General features: G+C 47.0%; 1 protein-coding gene across 1 annotated transcript in view; it reads left to right on the forward strand.

Annotated features, from left to right (window-relative positions):
* The window catches only part of LOC137304215 (leupaxin-like), a 63028-nt gene that overhangs the window by 25155 nt on the left and 14095 nt on the right, over positions 1–23778 (forward strand). The window contains exons 4-5 of the mRNA XM_067972783.1: positions 4759–4858; positions 6698–6880. Of these exons, the coding sequence (XP_067828884.1) occupies positions 4759–4858; positions 6698–6880 (283 nt within the window). The remainder of the gene's footprint in view (positions 1–4758; positions 4859–6697; positions 6881–23778) is intronic.

The following is a 23778-nucleotide window of genomic DNA, read 5'->3' on the forward strand; positions in this document are numbered from 1 at the left end:
TCCTCTTTTGTCCCTAATCGGTCCCATGCTTCCTTTGACTACCCTTTTACTATTAATATGTTTATAAAAGACTTATGGGTTCACTTTTATGTTAGCCGTTAATCTATTCTCATACTCTCTCATTGCCTTGTCATTCCCTTTTTTAGATTCCTCTGTACTTTCTGTATTCAGCCTGGTTCTCCACTGTATTATGAACCTCACATTTATCATAAGCCTCCTTTTTCTATTTCATTTTACTCTCTATATCTTTAGTCATCTAGGGAGCTCTAGCATTGGATGCCCTTCCTTCCCCCCTCGTAGGGAATGTGTCTACTCTGTACCTGAACCAACTCCTTCTTGAAGGCCTCCCATTGTTCAATTAATGTTTTGCCTACCAATTTTTGATTCCAATCCACCTGGGCAAGATCCCTTTTTAACTCACTGAAATTTGCTCTTCTTCAGTTAAGCATTTTCACATTTAATTGTTCCTGTTCCTTTTCCATAACTATTCTAAACGTAATGATATTGTGATCACTGTTCCCTAAATGCTCCCCCACTGAAACATGCTCCACCTGCCCCACTTCATTCCCCAGAACTAGATCCAACACTGTTGGATCCTGGTTGGGCTGGAAACACACTGTTCCAGAAAGTTCTCGAACACATTTCGGGAATTCCTCCCCCTCTTTGCCCTTTACACTGTTACTGTCTCAGTCTATATTGGGATAATTGAAGTCCCCCATTACTACACCATGGTTCTTGTATCTTCCTGTAATTTGCCTGCAAATGTTCTCCTCTATCTCCTTCCGATTCTTTGGTGGCCTATAGTATACACCCAATAATGTAATAGCTCCTCTATTGTTCCTTAATTTTAACCAAATAGATTCTGTCTTTGACCCCTCAACTACATCATCCCTTTCCAGTACTGTCAACCCCCCTCCTTTGTTTTCTTCCCTATTTTTCCTGAATACCTTGTAGCCAGGAGTATTAAGTACCCATTCTTCCCCTCTTTGAGCCAGGTCTCTGTTATTGCCACTAATTATAGTCCCATGTGGCGACTTGAGCCTGCAGCTCACCAACCTTATTTACCACACTATGTGCATTTACACACATGCACTCCAATCTCATCTTAGACTGCCTCCCATTTGCCCCCTGTTTAATACCGCTATTTCTGAACTATTCTTTACTCTAGTGCTACTTGTCCCTCCCAGTCCTCTGTGCACCTTGTTTCTCCTGTCCAATGTTTCATCCTGGTGCCCATCTCCCTGCTAAATTAGTTTATACCCTCCCCCACAGGACTACTTAACCTTCCCACGAGGACATTGGTCCCAGCTCTGTTAAGGTGCAACCCGTCCGTCTTGAACAGATCCATCCTGCCCCAGAACTGGTCCCAATTATCAGGAATCTGAAGCTCTCCCTCCTGCACCATTGTTCCTACCACGCATTAACCTGTCTTATCCTGCTATTGCTATACTCACTAGCGCGTGGTACCTTTGAGGTAGAAATCCTCAAGTTAACTTCCTCCCTAGCTCCTGAAACTCTGACTGCAGGACCTTGACCCTTTTCCTTCCTATGTTATTGGTTCCCACATGGACCAGGACTTCTGGCTGTTTCCCTTCCCTCCTCAAAATGTTCTGCACCCTCTCAGTGATGTCCTTTACCCTGGCACCAGGGAGGCAACACGCAGTGCGGGACTCACATCAGCGGTTGCAGAAACGCCTGTCTTTCCCCCGAATATCGAATCCCTATAACAACTGCATTTCTTTTGCCCCCCTGTGCAGCCGAGTCTCCCACAGTGCTGTGGATTTGCTCCTGACCGCACTCCCTCGAGGTGTCAACACCCTCACTGGGATTCAACACTGAATAACGGTTTGTGAGTTCCACACTCCCAGGGGATTCCTGCACTGCCTGCCTGGTCCTCCTAGTCGGTCTGGTGGTCACCCACTCCCTCTTCACCTGAACTCTCTATAGCTGCGGGGTGATCACCTCCTGAAACGTGCTATCCATGAAACTCTCAGCTTCCCTTATGCAATGTAGTGACGCCAGCCGCCCCTCAATCTCAGAAACTATCCCCCGCCCCTCAATCTCAGAAACTATCCCCCGCCCCTCAATCTCAGAAACTATCCCCCGCCCCTCAATCTCAGAAACTATCCCCCGCCCCTCAATCTCAAACTATCCCCCGCCCCTCAATCTCAGAAACTATCCCCCGCCCCTCAATCTCAGAAACTGTCCCCCGCCCCTCAATCTCAGAAACTATCCACGGCCCCTCAATCTCAGAAACTATCCCCCGCCCCTCAATCTCAGAAACTATCCCCCGCCCCTCAATCTCAGAAACTATCCCCCGCCCCTCAATCTCAGAAACTATCCACGGCCCCTCAATCTCAGAAACTATCCCCCGCCCCTCAATCTCAGAAACTATCCCCCGCCCCTCAATCTCAGAAACTATCCCCCGCCCCTCAATCTCAAACTATCCCCCGCCCCTCAATCTCAGAAACTATCCCCCGCCCCTCAATCTCAGAAACTATCCCCCGCCCCTCAATCTCAAACTATCCCCCGCCCCTCAATCTCAGAAACTATCCCCCGCCCCTCAATCTCAGAAACTATCCCCCGCCCCTCAATCTCAGAAACTATCCCCCGCCCCTCAATCTCAGAAACTATCCCCCGCCCCTCAATCTCAGAAACTATCCCCCGCCCCTCAATCTCAGAAACTATCCCCCGCCCCTCAATCTCAGAAACTATCCCCCGCCCCTCAATCTCAGAAACTATCCCCCGCCCCTCAATCTCAAACTATCCCCCGCCCCTCAATCTCAGAAACTATCCCCCGCCCCTCAATCTCAAACTATCCCCCGCCCCTCAATCTCAGAAACTATCCCCCGCCCCTCAATCTCAAACTATCCCCCGCCCCTCAATCTCAGAAACTATCCCCCGCCCCTCAATCTCAAACTATCCCCCGCCCCTCAATCTCAAACTATCCCCCGCCCCTCAATCTCAGAAACTATCCCCCGCCCCTCAATCTCAAACTATCCCCCGCCCCTCAATCTCAGAAACTATCCCCCGCCCCTCAATCTCAAACTATCCCCCGCCCCTCAATCTCAAACTATCCCCCGCCCCTCAATCCCAGAAACTATCCCCCGCCCCTCAATCTCAGAAACTATCCCCCGCCCCTCAATCTCAGAAACTATCCCCCGCCCCTCAATCTCAGAAACTATCCCCCGCCCCTCAATCTCAAACTATCCCCCGCCCCTCAATCTCAGAAACTATCCCCCGCCCCTCAATCTCAGAAACTATCCCCCGCCCCTCAATCTCAGAAACTATCCCCCGCCCCTCAAGCGCTAACAGTTGGCAGCACTTCCTGCACATGTAGTTTTCCAGAACTGGAGTGCCCACATGGCACAGGATGTGCATGCGACAGGCCCCAGCTGTCCTGCCATGTTATTTAAACTGTTGGTTTAGATTTAAGGCACTTTACTATTTATCTGGCACTAAAACACTAACCACTAAAAAACATTAACCAACCACTAAAAAACACTAATCAATGAACTAAATATTCACTGTCTTACCCTCGTCCCTCCTCCTTTCTTTGTTTTGATTCCTCGTGCGGCTCCCTTTATTCTCCGCTCAGTCTTAGTTTATAGTTCCTTGGTTTAAACCACTTAGCACCACCTTCCCCTTCTGCATCTAATTCCCACACTCACCAAATTCCCAGTTGAAAGCCCTCACTGTTAGTGCTTCACTCCGTTAAGGGTTCACTCTCTGTCTTTCCCAACCTCTGTGCTCAAACTTAGTTTAATTTCCTCGACTCCCCCTCTGCGCTGACTATCACCTCACCTTTTGAGATTTTTCCCCTCAATCTGTTTAACTGCTCTGGTTTCTTGCTCTTTTTTAACTGTTTATTTATCCTTAAGGCTTTTTAACTATAACTAACACACTAACCACTAAAAACACTACCATCCACTAAAGACACTAACCACTAAACACAATATCTACTAAAAACACTTAACAATAGACTAAATGCTTACACTGACTTACACTCGGCGCTGAAGGATATTATACTCTTAATAGTTAAAATAAATCATGAATTATTGCTGGAATATGGGATTAGAGTAGACAGGGCTTGATGGCCGGTGCGGACACGATGGGCCGAAGGGCCTCTATCCGTGCTGTATAACTCTATGACTCTCTATGACTCTAATTAAGCAATTAGCTCTAATTCTCTGGCCTCACCACTCCTCACTCTGTGCTCACTATGTCCTCACTTTTTGAGTTTTCCATCTCTTTGTTTTCCCTCTGGGTTAGGGTCTGAGTCTCCCGATAGGCTCTGCTGGAGCTCTTGCGCTGTTTAAATCTGCTGCTCTGAGTCTGCCAGATCCACAACCTCCAGCACCTCGAAGGACAAGGGCAGCAGGTGAATGGGAACAACATCACCTCCAAGTTCCCCACAAAGTCACACATCATCCCAATTTGGACATATATTACTGTTGCTTCATCGTTGCTGGGTCAAAATCCTGGCATTCCCTAACTAACAGCATTGCAGGGCAATAAGTGCTGGCCTTGCTAGTAATACCCATATCACTAGAAGGGAAAAAAACTCTGACCACAATGATTCATTGCTTTCACTGAAAATGAAAATCGGGTGGTTTGTACAATGGGCGCCCGATTGGCGACTCTGACTTTACGCCTGGGCAGCAGGTTGAAAGTCGACCTCTCTCGCTCCTTAACCACTAAAATGTGGCATTAATAAAATCTGCCTTATTCACTCATTTTGTTTCTCCTTTCTTTCAGTAAATTTCAGGGGCATCCTCCCGTTACCCCGGAAACCACTCTGTTAAGTCCAACATCAGCAGTCCAACAGCTGGAGGATATTATGGCCAATCTTGCTGATGTAAGTCACCTGACAGACAAGAGACGTTAAACAGCAATTGATTGAAAATATTTGTGGAGTTTACGGTGGTGGGGGGGGGGGTTAATTTTAAATTTGGGTGCTCATTATACTTTGATTTAGAGTGAAATCGGTCGGGTGTAAAACTAACGTTGTCCCTGATCCCGTCAGTTTTCCGATGGTGGGATAGGTTGAAATTGTCCCAATGGAACTAAATATCTGCTGGAGCATATAATAGGCGATCGATGTGATACGCCCTATTTTGCAGCTCTGCCCATGTCCAATTTCACCCCTGAATTCATTTTACAATGCTGCAAACCCGTATAGCTGAAATTTCATTGTCAGATCTATGTCGTACATTCATTAAGACATTGGGGCAAAATTTCACCATTTTTGCAACATCCCAGACCTTACCAATGCCGTAGTTTGAAATTTCACACTTCATAATCTTATGATCCTGGACAATGTGTATATTCTGCAGTAAACCTTCCACACACCAAACGGGTCCAAACTCTAATCCCACACAGAATTAATTTGTCTCTAATTCTACGATTTCACAAATTCATATTTTCCCAGCTTCACATGAAACACGAATTGAATTCCTAATAATCGCGATTGAGAATGGAAGCAATACCATCCCGAAATCACAGCAATATTATCAATACATGGAATTGTTCAATGATTAACAGTCGTTTTCCATCATGTATATTTGCACGATTCCATCAGCAGGTTCCTATCCTTCTGCTACTTTGACAGGTGCAGAATATTTTATACTTTATTAATGCGTCACAACTTCATGAATAATATAACGTTTTAGGGGTGGAAATTCAGCTTAGGCGGCAGCACATCGGCCCCTGGAATATACTTCACCCAATATTCAGTCTATATCGGCCCCTGGTATATACTCACCCAATATTCAGTCTATATCGGCCCCTGGAATATACCTTACCCAATATTCAGTCTATATCGGCCCCTGGAATATACTCACCCAATATTCAGTCTATATCGGCCCCTGGTATATACTCACCCAATATTCAGTCTATATCGGCCCCTGGAATATACCTTACCCAATATTCAGTCTATATCGGCCCCTGGTATATACCTCACCCAATATTCAGTCTATATCGGCCCCTGGAATATACCTCACCCAATATTCAGTCTATATCGGCCCCTGGAATATACCTCACCCAATATTCAGTCTATATCGGCCCCTGGTATATACCTCACCCAATATTCAGTCTATATCGGCCCCTGGAATATACTCACCCAATATTCAGTCTATATCGGCCCCTGGAATATACCTCATCCAATATTGAGTCTATATCGGCCCCTGGAATATACCTTACCCAATATTCAGTCTATATCGGCCCCTGGTATATACCTCACCCACTATTCTCAGTCTGTATCGGCCCCTGGTATATACCTCACCCAATATTGAGTCTGTATCGGCCCCTGGAATATACCTCACCCACTATTCAGTCTATATCGGCCCCTGGAATATACCTCACCCAATATTCAGTCTGTATCGGCCCCTGGAATATACCTCACCCAATATTGAGTCTATATCGGCCCCTGGAATATACCTCACCCACTATTCAGTCTATATCGGCCCCTGGAATATACCTCACCCAATATTCAGTCTGTATCGGCCCCTGGAATATACCTCACCCAATATTGAGTCTATATCGGCCCCTGGAATATACTCACCCACTATTCTCAGTCTATATCGGCCTCTGGAATATACCTCACCCAATATTCAGTCTATATCTATAAGCCCAACAGTCCGCCATTAAAAGGATCAGCTTTAGCGCTTCAGGATAACTTGGCTGTATTCTGCCGCAGGTCCTCAGCCCCACTGAGCCCACTCAGACCTTGCCAGATCCGACCCCCGAAGCGGCTCCACAGGGACCAGGGAATTCGCTGGACACCATGCTGGGAACCTTGGAATCTGACCTGCACCGACTTGGAGTCACCACCGACGCCAAAGGGGTCTGCAGTTCTTGCAAGAAACGCATCGTTGGGACAGTACGTAAGACAACATGGTACTCTTAGTGAGTACGGTCCATTAGCACCTAAGGAAACTTAAGGTGATGTTGGAATAGTCAAGTGTGACAAAGGCATGAATAAGGATATCAGCAGCTGATAGGATGAGGCGGAGGGCGAGATGTGTGCTGTTAGAGGTGGAAGTAAGCGATCTTTTTGCTGGCGAGGATATGGGGTTTGAAGCTCAACTCGGGGTCAAATAAGACATCCAGGTTGCAAACAGTCAGCTTCAACCTGAGACATTAGCTTTGGGGGAGGATATAATGGGAGGCGAGGGTACCGAGTTTCTGCTGGGGTTCGAAGATGATGGCTTCGGCTTTCCCAGTATTTAACTGGAAGGAAATTCCTGTTCATCGAGGACTGGGTGTTAGACAAGCAGCCTCACAACACTGGAGGGGTCGAGGGAGTTTGTGAAAAATAGATTGAGCGTCATTAGCATACATTGAGTTATATCAAGTTACATCGAGTCTACAGCACAGAAACAAGCCATTCGGCCCAACTGGTCTATGCCAGCGTTCGTGCTCCATGTGAGCCTCCTCCCTCCCTGCTTCATCTAACCCCATCAACATATTCCTTTCTCCCTTGTGTATTATCTAGCTTCCCCTTAAATACATCTGTGCTATATGCCTCAACTATTACTTGTGGTTACACATTCTTACCACTCTTTGGGTAAAGAAGTTTCTCCTGAATTCCTTATTGGATTTATTAGTGACTGAGATATTAAGGGGAACAGATAGGGTGGATAGAGAGAAACTATTTCTGATGGTTGGGGATTTTAGGAGTAGGGGGCACAGTCTAAAAATTAGAGCCAGACCTTTCAGGAGTGAGATTAGAAAACATTTCGACACACAAAGGGTGGTAGAAGTTTGGAACTCTCTTCCGCAAACGGCAATTGATGCTAGCTCAACTGCTAAATTTAAATCTGAGATAGATAGCTTTTTGGCAACCAAAGGTATTAAGGGATATGGGCCAAAGGCAGGTATATGGAGTTAGATCACAGATCAGCCATGATCTTATCAAATGGCGGAGCAGGCACGAGGGGCTGAATGGCCTACTCCTGTTCCTATATTCCGATGTTTCCTATGACTATCTTATATTTATGAGCTCTAGTTTTGGACTTCCGCATAAGTGGAAACATTTTCTCGACATCTACCCTATCAAACCCATTAAATCAAATTCATTATCTTCAAGACTCTATCAGGTCACCCCTCAGCCTCTCTTTTCTAGAGAAAAGAGCCCCAGCCTGTTCAACCTTTCCTGATAAGTATATCCTCTCAGTTCTGGTATCATTCTTGTGAATATTTTTTGCACCTTCTCCAATGCCTATATATCCTTTTTATAATATGGAGACCAGAACTGTGCACAGTACTCCAAGTGTGGTCTAACCAAGGTTCTATACAAGCTTAACATAACTTCTCTGCTTTTCAAAGACCAATATCCTTGCAGGGAGGTTTGCTAGTGCCGTTGGGGAGGGTTTAAACTAACTTGGCAGGGGGATGGGAACCTGAGAGGAGATTCGGAAGGGAGAGTATCAAAGCTGGAAGTGGAAAGCAGAAAAGTAGTAAGTGAAATTGGAAGGCAGCGGAAACAAAGGCCAGCAGCAAATAAGGTCAAAATAGGAAAAAATGTTAAAAAGGCAAAATTAAAGGCACTTTATCTCAATACACGCAGCATTCGCAACAAAGTAGATGAGTTGTTGGCGCAAATAGAAGTAAATGGGTCTGATCTAATTACCATTACGGAGATGTGGCTGCAGGGTGACCAAGGCTGGGAACTGAATATTCAAGGATATTTGACATTTAGGAAGGACGAGCAAAAAGGAAAAGGAGGTGGGATAGTGCTGTTAATAAAGGATGAGATCAGTACAATAGTGAGAAAGAATCTTGGCTCAGAAGATCAAGATGTAGAATCAGTTTGGGTGGAGCTAAGAAACAGCAAGGGGCAGAAAACATTTGTGAGAGTTATTTATAGGCCACCGAACAGTAGTGGTAATGTAGGGCACGGTATAAAACAGGAAATTAGAAGTGCATGGAACAAGGGTAATACAGTAATCATGGGGGACTTCAATCTACACATAGATTGGGCAAACCAAATTAGCACGAATACTGTGGAGGATGAATTCCTGGAATGTATACGAGATGGTTTTCTAGATCAGTATGTTGAGGAACCAACTAGGGAACAGGCTATTTTAGATCTAGTATTGTGCAATAATCTTGTTGTAAAGGAGTCCTTCGGAAAGAGTGACCATAATATGATAGAATTCTTCATTAAGTTTGAAAGTGATGTAGTTCAATCCGAAACTAGGGTCTTAAATCTAAATAAAGGAAACTACGAAGGTATGAGGTGCAAGTTGGCTGTGGTTGATTGGGGACCTACATTAAAAGGTATGACGGTAGACAGGCAATGGCTAGCATTTAAAGAATTGATGCATAATTTGCAACAAATATACATTCCTTTAAGGCACAAAAACCCAATAGGAAAAGTGGTCCAAATTAAAGACAGTATAAATCAAAGAAAGAGATATATAAAGTTGCCATAAAAAGCAGTAACCCTGAGGATTGGGAGCATTTTAGAATTCAGCAAAGGAGGACCAAGAAATTGATAAAGAAAGGGAAAATAGAATATGAGAGTAAACTAGCAAGAAATATTAAAGCGGACTGTAAAAGCTTCTATAGGTTTGTGAAAAGGAAAAGACTGGTGAAGGCAAATGTGGGTCCCTTACAGACAGAGACGGGAGAATTTATAATGGGGAATAAGGAAATGGCAGAGAAATTAAACAAATATTTTGGGGCCGATTTTCGGGTGGCGGAGCGGGTACTTTGGGGGCGGGAGGGCTCCGAAAATCGCTAAAATCCGGAGCGGGTTCAGAGCCCGGCTCCAACCCGCAGACTTCCGGGTTCCCCAGTGATGTGTCCGGGTGCGCGCACCTCCCGAATGCTGAGGTACTTGAATACTTGATTGACTCGACATTTTAGCAGTTGTGCGATTGTGAAGGATCCTCAGCATGTTTCCCGTGCTGTGGGAAACACTCCCTGTTGCAACAGACGTGTTTCAGTCAGCAGTCAGTGGGAGATGGAAATGATTCTTTGACAGGTGGGGAGAAAACCTCATTTATTGCAGCAGGGCACTCTGTCACTTCAGACAAAGTTTTGGCTGCAACACCTTTCTGTTTTCACTCAAAATTCTTACTTTCCACCCAAAACTCTGCTGTTCACACATATTTCACTACTTTGCGGATCCCCTCAAACTCACACCGTCAGGACCGGTGTCTCCATAGCTGCATTCATCACTTCATCCAAGGACGAGCAACATCACCGGCCTCGCCAGGCACACCGTCCACCTCCGCCACGTGGAGCTCCATAACACAGTGCTGCGCCACAGGCACCTGCACAACAGCAGGGAGGGCAACGACAGAGAAAGCGATGTCATAGAAGGCAATACCCTCGGCAGAGGGTCTACAGACCGAGGCTCAGCTTCCTGGACCTCTCTGATGATCAGTGCATACGGAGTCTGAGTCAGTCACCAGGTAGTCGCAGACACCTGCGGCCTCCTTCAAGCCGAGCTGCTCCCGGCTGGCCCAAGCAACATCTCCTTACCTGTTGCTGTCAAAGTCACCACTGCCCTCAACTTCTTCGCCTCCGGATCATTCCAGGGTGCCACCGGGGACATCGCCGGGATCTCTCAGTTGTCTGCACACAAGTGCATGAGGCAGGTCACCGACGGCTTGTTTCACAGGGCCTCGCACTACGTCAACTTCCCCATGGACGACCTCAGCCAGATGGAGAGGGCAGTGGGATTCCACGCTGTGACTGGCTTCCCACGGGTGCAGGGTGTAATCGATTGCACCCATATAGCAATACGAGCACCTCCCCACGAGCCAGGACTGTTCATCAACAGGAAGGGCTATCACTCCATCAACACTCAGCTCGTCTGTGACCACCGCAAGAGATTCCTTCACGTGTGCGCCAGATTCCCTGGCAGCTGCCACGATTCCTTCATCCTCCGGGAATCCAACATCCCGCCCCTCTTCCACGCACCCAACACCCGTAAGGGCTGGCTCCTCGGGGACAAGGGATACCCCCTGCACATGTGGCTCATGACACCTCTGAGGAACCCCATCACCGAGCAACAGCATCAATATAACGACAGTCACATCGCCACCAGGTCTACAATTGAGCATGTTATAGGGCTGCTCAAGATGCGCTTCAGGTGCCTTGATCGTTCTGGGGGAGCGCTTCAATACGCTCCAGACAGAGTGAGACGCGTTATAGTCGTGTGTTGTGCCCTGCACAACATGGCACAACAGAGAGGGGGGCCGCTTGAGGAGGCCCCATCCACATCTACCACCCACATTGAGGAGGAGGCAGAGAAGGAGGAGGAGCAACCCATGGGCAGAACAGCGGCTCACCTGGCTGCTCGTGAGGCCAGGGAGTCAATGATATGTGAACGGTTCTCCTAACATCAGACGGTGTGAAGAGTCCAGTCCTCACCACCTGGACAGAGCAGTGCCCACACCAGCTCCCGCTACCTCCCTGCACAAAGCAGTCCTGAAACTACACATACGCCAACTGTACAGTGATCCAATGGGTGGCATCAAGTGTGGATGTTCATAGTGAACCTCATGAAAGGGCCTTATGTAGAAGCCAGTAATGAATGGCCAAGACGTGGCAGGAGTGGTGACAATAATAATATTTAATGTGAGTTTAACAATAAGCAAACAAATAAAAAACATGACCAACCGTCAAACACCCTTGTGCATCCCCTTCGTGCTTAAAAAAACCTTTGCCTTTCGCTTCCAACTACTTCTACGTGGTGCTTCCCCTGTGGCTGCAGCAGAGGTTCTGGCAGGTTGCTCTTGTTCATGCCCTGACCGATTAGATGCTTTGGGCCTACGCCCTCTGGGGTTCGGTGCCCGTGAGGGCCCCTCCAAAGACTGCTCCACCTGCACTTGTGCAGGGGCTGAATCGGCCACCTGGAGAGGAGGCAGCATTGTGGGTACTGGTTGAGAGGGGGGCAACGGGTGAAACATGGGGGCGCATTGAGTGGCGTCCCCACTTCCATGTCCCCTTTCACCATCATCCCTCTCCTGGGCCAGGCCCACACCACTTCTACCACCCTGTTGGACGACAGTTTGGAGGACATGTGTGAAGCCTTGTAAGGCCAGTGCTAGTGTAACTGCCTGCCTGTTTAAGGTGGCACAATGTTGTTCACTGTGAGTCCGAACGGCCGTTGTCAGGGCCTGAATGAACTCATTTGTGAGCCGTGCTTGAAGCTCCATGGAGGCTAGCCTTCCCTCCATCGCAGACATTCCTGCACTTACCCGTGACACTATCTTTTTTTTATTCGTTCATGTATGTGGGCGTCGCTGGCAAGGCCAGCATTTATTGCCCATCCCTAATCGCCCTTGAGAAGGTGGTGGTGAGCTGCCTTCTTGAACCACTGCAGTCCGTGTGGTGACGGTTCTCCCACAGTGCTGTTAAGTAGGGAGTTCCGGGATTTTGACCCAGCGACAATGAAGGAACGGCGATATATTTCCAAGTTGGGATGGTGTGTGACTTGGAGGGGAATGTGCAGGTGGTGTTGTTCCCATGCGCCTGATGCCCTTGTCCTTCTAGGTGGTAGAGGTCGTGGGTTTGGGAGGTGCTGTCGAAGAAGCCTTGGCGAGTTGCTGCAGTGCATCCTGTGGATGGTACACACTGCAGCCACTGTGCGCCAGTGGTGAAGGGAGTGAATGTTTAGGGTGGTGGATGGGGTGCCAATCAAGCAGGCCGCTTTGTCCTGGATGGTGTCAAGCTTCTTGAGTGTTGTTGGAGCTGCACTCATCCAGGCAAGTGGAGAGTATTCCATCACACTCCTGACTTGTGCCTTGTAGATGGTGAAAAGGCTTTTGGGAGTCACTCTCTGCAGAATACCCAGCCTCTGACCTGCTCTTGCAGCCACAGTATTTATGTGGCTGGTCCAGTTAAGTTTCTGGTCAATATCTCAGAGATGCCCTCACGTCCCTGTGACAGTATCTCAGAGATTCCCTCATGTCCCTGTGACAGTATCTCAGAGATTCCCTCCTGTACCTGTGCCACCATTCCACTCATGCAGGAGTTGGACTCCTCCATCCTCTGCGCGATTGTGGAGAGTGCACGTGGCACTTGTTCCAGCACCTCAGCAATGTGCTGCTGCCCCTTGATCATTCTCCTTTTAAAGGAAAGCCCCCAGGGTTCAGTATCTGTGTCCAGCTGAGCAGAGCCTGGAGAAGAGTGCTCCCACCGATGCGGACTCTCCACAGCTGCTCCTGCCACCAGTGTCTGCTCGTGCTCACATCTGTGTGGTGACTCTCCATGTGCGACCCTAACTAAGTGAGCATGGGTACCCACCTAGGTGTGAGTATCTGCGCTGGTGGATGGCTCGCTCAGATGTGACGGTGCCCCCCTCAGAGGCTGGCAGGTCCTCTGAGGAATCGCCCTCTGCCATCACAGCGGCCGCTGAAGGCCCTGTAAGAGAACAGAAGGCAATATTAAGCATGAATCACAGATGTGTCATGTTGTGATGAGCATACTGAGGTGCTGAAGATGGCAAGGCATGTTACCATCAATTCATATTGTATGTGCTGAATGTTAAAGTTCTGTCACCGGACATTTGTCGGTTGCCAGACTTGGCGCTCGGCGTCCCCGATGGACAGGCATTCGAGGGTGCGGCTCAGCTCCAGCGCCTCCTGCTCCATGTCTGTGAGGACGACTATCTGTGGCGGCCCCCCCCCCTCCGGTCCTCACCCTCTCCCGTGCATTCTGGGCTCTCTTCTCCTATAAAGAGAGAAAGTACAGATGCGTGAGTGAGTGATGATGACGTGGCCAACTGATGAATGCATTGGGTTGGGTGAGGCTGACCGTGAAAGAGATGCATCAGAGGGTGAGTATGAGACAGATTGGATGAGGATTGGGTTGAGTGGTAGTGGTGGGATGAGTAATGGGGAGGTGAGGAAGTGGTGAGGAAGTGCAGGTAAGTTGAGGATGAGCTTTGAGGGGGTGTGAGGAGTGATGTGATAGAGTAGTGTTGGCAGTGCAGAATGAGTTGGGGGGTGGGGGCGGTGATGTGGAAGACGGAGTGTAGGGGAATGAGTAAGTGTACTCACTTTGACTGACCTAGTTAGGTCATTGAAACGCTTCCTGCACTGGATCCAGGTGCGGGAGACGTTGCTGCTGCTGGTGACCTCCTCTGCCACCTTGAGCCAGGCCTTCTTGGTGGCAGAGGCAGGCCACTTCCTCCCGTCCGCTGGGTAGAACACATCCCTCCTCCTCCTCACCCCATCCAGTAGCACTTGGAGTGAGGCATCATTGAATCTAGGAGCAGCCTTTTCCCTGGGCTGCTCCATTGTGCTGTGTGGGTGTTTGCTCCAGGAGCAGCCATTGGAGGACTGCCCCTTTAAATTGAGCTCCTCCAGCTGACAGCCTGTGATGCGGGTGCGCAGCCCGCCCGCTGCACAGCTTTCGGACGGCAAACCCGGAAGCCACGTTAAGTGGCTCCAATTTACCCCCGATCGCGTGGGGAACGGACAGGTTTTATTGGGCGGGTGACCCACACGCCCAATCGCCCCCCCCCCCCCCCCCCCCACCACCACTGCCGTCCGCCTCCCGCTAATATCGGGCCCCTTGTGTCTGTCTTCATGGAAGAAGACACAAAAAACCTTCAAGAAATATGAGAGAACCAAGAGTCTGGTGAGAATGAGGAACTGATAGAAATTAGTATTTGTAAAAAAGTAATACTAGAGAAATTAATGGGACTAAAAGTCAATAAATCCCAGGGACTTGATGATCTACGTCCCAGGGTTTTGAAAAAGGTGGCGATAGAGATAGTGGATGCATTGGTTGTCATCTTCCAAAATTCTATAGATTCTGGAATGGTTCCTGCAGATTGGAGGGTGGCAAATGTAACCCCACTATTTAAGAAAGGAGGGAGAGAGAAAACAGGGAACTACAGACCTGTTAGCCTAACATCAGTAATCGGGAAAATGCTAGAATCTATTATAAAGGATTTTTGGTAACAGGACACTTCGAAAATAATAATAGGATTTGGCAGAGTCAACATGGATTTATGAAAGGGAAATCATGTTTGACAAACCAATTGGAGTTCTTTGAGGATGCAACTAGTAGAATAGATAAGGGGGAACCAGTGGATGTGGTCTATTTGGATTTTCAGAAGGCTTTCGATAAGGTCCCACACAGGAGATTGGTGAACAAAATTAGAGCACATGGAATTGGGGGCAATATAATGGCATGGATTGAGAATTGATTAATAGAGAGAAAACAGAGAGTAGGAATAAACGGGTCTTTTTCAGGTTGGCAGAATATGACTAGTGGGGTACCGCAGGGATCAGAGCTTGGGCCCCAACTATTCACAATATATATCAATGATTTGGATGACACAAAACTAGGTGGGAATGTGAGTTTTGAGGAAGATGCAAAGAGGCTTCAAGGGAATATAGAAAGGCTAAGTGAGTGGGCAAGAACATGGCAGATGGAATATAATGTGGAAAAATGTGAAGAACAGAAATGCAGAGTATTTTTTAAATGGTGAGAGATTGGGAAATGTTGATGTTCAAAGGGACCGGGATGTCATTGTACATGAGTCACTGAAAGCTAACATGCAGATCAGCAAGCAATTAGGAAGGCAAATGGTATGTTGGCCTTTATTACAAGAGGATTTGAGTACAGGAGTAAAGATGTCTTACTGCAATTACATTGGGCCTTGGTGAGACCGCACCTGGAGTATTGTGTACAATTTTGGTCTCCTTACCTAAGAAAGGATATACTTGTCATAGAGGGAGTGCAACGAAGGTTCACCAGACTGATTCCTGGGGTGGTGGGATTGTCGTATGAGGAGAGATTGAGTAGACTAGGCCTGTATTCTCTAGAGTTTTGAAGAATGAGAGGTGATCTCATTGAAACATACAACATTCTTACAGGGCTCGACAGGGTAGATGCAGGGAGGATGTTTCCCCTGGCTGGGGAGTCTAGAACCCGGGGACCACAGTCTCAGAATAAAGGTTAGGCCATTTAGGACTGAGATGAGGAGAAATTTCTTCACTCAGAGGGTTGTGAATCTTTGGAATTCTCTACCCCAGAGGGCTGTGGAGGCTCAGTCATTGAGTACGTTCAAAACAGAGATCGATAGATTTCCAGATATTAAAGGCATCAAGGGATATGGGGATGGTGCAGGAAAATGGAGTTGAGGTAGAAGATCAGCCATGATCTTGTTGAATGGAAGAGCAGGCTCGAGGGGCCGGATGGCCTACTCCTGCTCCTATTTCTTATGTTCTTATGTTCTTTCCTTCTGGAAACGAACCCCAGTGTTTGATTTGACTTTTTTTGGCCTTATTAACTTGCGTCGCTACTTTTAGTGATTTGTGTATCTGGACCCCGAGATCCCTCTGCTCCTCTACCTCATTTAGACTCTTATTATCCAAGCAGTAGGTGGCCTCCTTATTCTTCCTACCAAAATGCACCACCTCACACTTATCTATATTGAAATGTATTTGCCAATTACACACCCATTGTGCAAAATTAATTGGCACTTGGAAAAGTATCGGCTAATAAATGAAAGTTTGTTAAAGGAAAATCGTGTTTTGACAAACTTGATTGAGTTCTTTGATAAAGTTATGGAGAGGGTATATGTGGGTAGTGCGTTGATGCGTATATGGACTTTCAAAGGTCATTTGATAAAGTACCGCATAATAGACTAGTTAGCAAAATTAAAGCCCATGAGATTAAAGGGACAGTGACAGCGTGGATACAAAATTGGCTATGGGACAGAAAGCAGAGAGTAGTGGTGAACGGTTGTTTTTCAGACTTGAGGGAAGTATACAGTGGTGTACCCCAGGGGTCAGTATTAGGACCACTGTTCTTTTTGATATATATTAATGACCTGGGCTTGGGTATACAGGGTATGATTTCAAAGTTTTCAGATGATGCGAAACTCGGAAATGTAGTAAACAATGTGGAGGATAGTAACAGACTTCAGGAGGGCATAGACAGACTGGTGAAATGGGCAGACACATGGCAGATGAAATTTAACACAGAGAAGTGTGAAGTGATACATTTTGGTAGGAAGAATGAGGAGAGGCAATGTAATCTAAATGGCACAATTTTAAAGGGAGTGCAGGAACAGAGAGACCTGGGGGTGCACATACACAAATCTTTGAAGCTGGCAGGACAAGTTGAGAAGGCTGTTAAAAAAGATTATGGGTTTCTGGGCTTTATTAATAGAGGCATAGAGTACAAAAGCAAGGAAGTTATGCTAAACCTTTATAAAACACTGGTTAGGCCTCAGCTGGAGTATTGTGTTCAATTCTGGGCACCACACTTTAGGAAGGATGTCAAGGCCTCAGAGAGGGTGCAGAAAGGATTTACTGGAATGGCACTGGGGATGAGGGACTTCAGTTATGTGGAGAGACTGGAACAGAGAAGGTTAAGGGGAGATTTGATAGAGGTGATCAAAATCATGATCCATTTTGATAGAGTAAATATGGAGAAACTGTTTCCAGTGGGAGAAGGGTCAGTAACCAGAGGACACAGATTTAAGGTGATCGGCAAAAGAGCCAGAGGTGACATGAGGAAACATTTTTTTATGCAGTGAGCTGCAATAATCTGGACCGCGCTGCCTGAAAGGGCGGTGGAAGCAGATTCAATAATAACTTTCAAAAGGGAATTTGATAAATACTTGAAGGGAAAACATTTACAGGGCTATGGGGAAAGAGCAGGGGAATGGGACAAATTGGATAGCTCTTTCAAAGAGCCAGCACAGACATGATGGGCCGAATGGCCTCCTTCTATTCTGCACCTACTATGATCTCCTGTATTACCCTTGTCTACTCTTTGTTACTTCTTCAAAGAATTCTTTAAGGTTGATCAAGCATGACTTTCCCTTCTGAAATCCGTGCTATTTTTTATTATATTTTCATTTACTAGAGTTTTTCTGTAACATCATTGAGGAAAGATTCCATTATCTTTCCTACCACCGACATTAATCTAATCGGTCTATAGTTACCTGGACTGGTTCTAACTCCCTTTTTAAATATAGGAATCACATTACCTGTCCACCAGTCCTCTGGCACTATTCCCCTTTCTAATGAATTTTTATATACATGTAATTGTGCCTCTGCTATCTCTTCCTATAACTTCTTTTAATAAGCGTGGATGCAATCCATCAGGACCAGGGGTTTTATCCTCTCGAAGTTTGATTAGTTTATCAATTATCTCCCCCCTATCTTAAATGTCGTTATATCTTTTTTGATCTCTTCTTCTAATGTCATAGAATCATAGAATGATGGAACGGTTACAGCACGGAAGGAGCCCATTCGGCCCATCTAGTCCTCGCCGGCTCTATGCAAAAGCAATCCAGCTAGTCCCACTCCCCCACCCTATCCCCGTAGCCCTGCAAATATTTTACTTTCAAGTACATATCCAGTTCCCTTTTGAAGGCCATGATTGAATCTGCCTCACCACCCCCTCGGGCAGTGCATTCCAGGTCCTAACCACTCGCTGTGTAAGAAGGTTTTTCCTCATGTCACCTTTGGTTCTTTTGCCAATCACCTTAAATCTGTGTCCTCTGGTTCCTGACCCTTCTGCCAATGGGAACAATTTCTCTCTATTTACTCTATCTCGACCCTTCATGATTTTGAACACCTCTATCAAATCTCCTTGCAACCTTCTCTGTTTTAAGGAGAACAACCCCAGCTTCTCCAGTCTATCCACGTAACTGAAGTTCCTCATCCCTGGTACCATTTTAGTAAATCTCTTCTGCACCCTCTCTAAGGCCTTCACATCTTTCCTAAAGTGCGGAGCCCAGAACTGGACACAATACTCCAGTTGTGGCTGAACCAATGTTTTATAAAGGTTCATCATAACTTCCTTGTCATTCCTGCCTTGTTAATCTCCCTGGTAAATTCTGCGCCAAAGTCATTATTCAATATTTCTGCCATTTCTCTGACATTTCCTGTGAGTTTATCGTGTGTATCCCTTAGTGGCCCTATCCCTGTCCTGATTTTTCTTTTGTTCTTTATGTGTTTGTGGAATACTTTATTATTTCTTTTTATATTCCTCAATAATTTAATTTTGTAGTTCCTCTTTGCTTTCCTAATTGTTTTTTTGACTTCTTTCCTAACCTTTTCATATTCCCTTTTGTCATCCTCTCCTTTATTGTCGATGTACTCAGAGTATGCCTTTTTCTTTAGTTTTCATTTTACTCTTATTTCTTTATTCATCCATGGTGTGTCATTATTGGCTAGTTGGTTCTTGCTTTTTAGAGGAATATATTTCTCCTGAAAGCTATTGATCTCAGTTTTAAATATTTACCACTGTTGTTCTAGCTGTCCGTCTGTCAACATTTTTTCTGGGTTTACCCTCCCTAGTTCCATTCCCATCCCCTTAAAATTAGCATTTTTCTAATCTATTACTTTGGTCTTTGTCTCACTTATGTCTTTCTCAATCATTATTTTAAACCTTATTACATTATGATCGCTATTGCTCAAATGTTCCCCTGTGCTTACTTCTCTTATCTGCTCTGATTCATTTCCCATTACTAGATCCAGCAGCAATTCCTCTTTTGTTGGGCTTCTTACACACTGGGTAATAAAGGAGTCCTGCACACACTGTAAAAACTCCAATCCCCTTTCCTTACCTCTTCTTGCCAGTTTATTTGGGGGTGGTTGAAATCTTCCATGATTATTATTCGATGTTTTTAACTCAATTCATAGATTTGCCTGCATATATCTTCCTTCGCTTCCCTTCCACTATTAGGTGGTCTCTAGACTATACCTATTAACGTGATTAATCCCCTCTTATCTTTTGTCTCAATCCATATGGATTCTGTCTCTATTTTAATACTAATTATGTCCCTTTTTTCTATTGCCATTATGTTGTCTCTAATTAGTACAGCTCTCCTTGGAGAGCTAAATATAAAAGAAGAGAAAAGGTGAAAAGAGGGGAATAGGATGGATGGGCTCGGGTCGGGAGCAGCAGCCACAGTGTGCACGTGAATGGACACAGGGAATCTCAAGTTACATAGGTGTGGTTACATAGCAAGACTGGGAGAGATATGTCCTGGTAATTAACAGGAAATAGAGAGGAGACCATAGGAGGGAGTCCAGGGTTAAAGTCAGAGGTCCTGCGGTGGGATAAAGTTGACGTAGATAGGGTGGAATCAGTTTGGAGCTTCGACAAACTGATGTCCAGATTCGGAGGCAGGTGTGGAGGGCGAGTGAGTCCAGAAGCTATTTGAAGAGTAGAGCATCTGAGGACGCACTGCTGGAGGTATTTCTGTGGGAATGAAGAGCCAGGAGGTGGACAGAATCGATCACAGGGCAGAAAAACGGTGGCAAAGTGGGAGGTCACTGTGAGATCCGGAAGCCCTCCCCTTCTTCCTTCCCTAGCCTTTCTAAATACATGTGGAAACTAACACAATGGCGGTCATTTTGACTTCATGCGACAGTGTAAAATGTGTGATAGTGAATCAGAAACCCATTTTACATCTCTCCCAATTTTTATTTCCATTGAAGTCACAGCTCTGGTTTCTTTGTGCACAGTCGAGGTGAAGGTTATTAGGATGAGCAGCGCAATCTGTTTTAAGACCTTCTATTCTTATCCAGGACGATATGCGCATCCATCTTGAAACTCCAATTTTAGAGATAACTGCGCCGTACATTGTTGGTCGATGGTTCCTCGGCTGGCTGTTCCCGAGGGAGCTTCTTTGCTGTGCATCTCTCTCCTTGGCCGTCCCTTGCTGTCCTTTGCCCATTCTCCCCCAATCTCCTCTCTTCCACTCTTTAGGTTCCCCTGGCTCTAATAGTGGTGCATTTTAGCCCTAACTATAAGTTCAAGCTGCAACTTTAAAGTTACCTGGGCCCCACTGCCCATCCCCCGACCAGGCCTGCTCTTTATTTTCATTGGTGGGCACTCGATTTTTGCTCAAATTTGGCTTCCAAATTCGTGGACGTCTCTGCTGCCACTGGACGACACTATAAGACTCAGCAGCTGTGACTCTGATCTCTCATTCAGTTGCTTAGGAGGTAACTTTGTCTAGCCTACAACCCATCCCCCACCATTGCTGTTACCTGCTGAGCTTATGACTGTCCTATTGATCCTATGGTTTTTCAGCTTTATTTTACTTCAGTGTGGACCCGGCCAGAGATTCATCCTCCTGGACTGTGGTCCATTTCTTCACCGCTTCCGGATCTCACAGTGACCTCCCACTTTGCCACCGTTTTTCTGCCCTGTGATCGATTCTGTCCACCTCCTGGCTCTTCATTCCCACAGAAATACCTCCAGCAGTGCGTCCTCAGATGCTCTACTCTTCAAATAGCTTCTGGACTCACTCGCCCTCCACACCTGCCTCCGAACCTGGACATCAGTTTGTCGAAGCTCCAAGCTGATTCCACCCTATCTACGTCAACTTTATCCCACCGCAGGACCTCTGACTTTAACCCTGGACTCCCTCCTATGGTCTCCTCTCTATTCCCTGTTAATTACCAGGACATATCTCTCTCAGTCTTGCTATGTAACCACACCTATGTAACTTGAGTTTCCCTGTGTCCATTCACGTGCACACTGTGACTGCTGCTCCCGACCCGAGCCCATCCATCCTATTCCCCTCATTTCACCTTTTTTCTTCTTTTATCTTTAGCTCTCCAAGGCTCCTCTCTCCTGTCATCAAGCCACCTTTCATTTCTCCCCTCTCGGGTGCCCTGCCCTCTCAAATCCCTACCCTGACCCTTCAGCACTCCTCGACCTTCCTACTCTCCTGCCACTGTGCCAGGCCTGATTCCCTCTTAGATAAGTCTATAGCTTCCCTCTGTGCCTCTCTCAGCATCCTCCGAAGTGCACATCGAGGCACTCGTCGCTACCTCCTTAAGAACTGCAATCCCAACTGCCCCATCCTACTTTCTTGCCGACTTCCCCACCCAGTGTGCCTGCTCGGGGCTAATCTTGCTAATCTCCTTCCCTTCCCACTCACCCCTCCCAGCGCTGACCCTGTGGACTCTGCCAGCGGATCGGCAATCACCGCCCCTCTCCGCATCTCCCTCCAGAATGTCCAGTCACTTGTAAACAAGGCCCTTGTCATCCATGAGCTTATTGTGGATGATTGCATCAACATCATGGCCTTGACAGAAACCTGGCTGACGGGTGATGACATCTTCCCCCTTAATGAAGCCTCCTCGCCTGGCTATATCTTTCACCACTTGCTCCACTCAGACCGCCGCGGCCCTTATCACCAAGTCATACCTTGGTCTGTCCCCCTACTCCATCTCTTCCTTTGAGCATCTCACCTTGTTCCACCCCTCTCACCTCCTTTAAAATCCTCGTTCCCAACCATCCACCCATGTACCACGCCAAGTTTCTCACCACGATCGCTTCACTGCTTTTCTCCATTAACCTCTGCACCGAGCGACTTCTCATCCTTGCCGATTTCAACCTCCATCTCAACTCATCCTGCTCTCTCTCCTCTAAGTTCACTGCCCTCCTATCCTCCCTTAATCGCTCCTTCCATATAAACTCCCCGACCCATATTCACGGCCACCACCTCGACTTTGCCATCTCACGTGGCCTCTCTACTCCCATCGTGTCAATCACCGATAAGGCCATCTCTGATCACTTCCTTGTATCCCTCTCCACCCTCATCCCCCTCAACCCCACTTCCTTCTGTGTCCGTCCCTCGAAAATAATCTCCCATAAGTCACTTGTAGTGGCACTTTTAAATTCCCAACTGTCTAGCCTTTGACCCTCCATTCACCACAACATTTCTGCAGCTACCGATCTGCTCAATCACACCCTCACCTCCACCTTTGATGCCCTTGTCCCCATTAAAACCATTACTCTCTCTCACCTGGGTCGTTCCCCCTGGTATGGCCCTCATCTTCACTCCCTTAAGTCCAAGGGACGCAGTTTTGAATGTTTATGGTGGACAAGTGGTTTAGCTATTCATTGCCAGATCTGGCTGGGTACATAAAGCACTATTGGGTCCTGTTCTCCTCTGCCAAAACTGCTCACTATTCCAGGATCATCCTGGAATGTAAAGATAACCCCCGGCTGCTTTTCTCCACTACAAACCGTCTTCTTAAAGCCCTCTTCCCTGCCTCCTCCATCCTCACCTCAAATAACAAGTGTGAGGAACTCATGGGCTTCTTTGTCACTAAGATTGAGACTATCCATTCAGCTGCCTCTGCCATTTCCCTCCCTTCCCCTAGCCCACCAAGCCAAACTTCGCCTACAGGTCCCCCCTGCCGTAACCCCGAACTCCATGTTTGAATCCTTCCAATCAGGTTTCAGTCCCTGCCACAGTACTGAAATGGCCCTTATCAAAGTCACAAATGACATCCTATATGACTGTGACCGTGGTAAACTATCCCTCCTCATAGTTCTCGACCTGTCTCCAGCCTTTGACACGGTTGACCACACCACCCTCCTCCAGTGCCTCTCCATTGTCCAGCTGGTGGGACTGCGCTCGCTTGGTTCCATTCTTATCCATCCAGCCGTGGATGGTGGTGGACATTTAAACCACTAACGGGAGGAGGAGGCTCTGTAAACATCCCCATCCTCAATGATGGCGGAGTCCAGCACGTGAGTGCAAAAGACAAGGCTGAAGCGTTTGCAACTCTCTTCAGCCAGAAGTGCCGAGTGGATGATCCATCTCGGCCTCCTCCCAATATCCCCACCATCACAGAAGCCAGTCTTCAGCCAATTCGATTCACTCCACGTGATATCAAGAAACGGCTGAGTGCACTGGATACAGCAAAGGCTATGGGCCCCGACAACATCCCAGCTGTAGTGCTGAAGACTTGTGCTCCAGAACTAGCCGCACCTCTAGCCAAGCTGTTCCAGTACAACTACAACACTGGC

The sequence above is a fragment of the Heptranchias perlo genome, chromosome 36 (genome assembly GCF_035084215.1).
Source record: "Heptranchias perlo isolate sHepPer1 chromosome 36, sHepPer1.hap1, whole genome shotgun sequence".
Lineage (NCBI taxonomy): Eukaryota > Metazoa > Chordata > Chondrichthyes > Hexanchiformes > Hexanchidae > Heptranchias > Heptranchias perlo.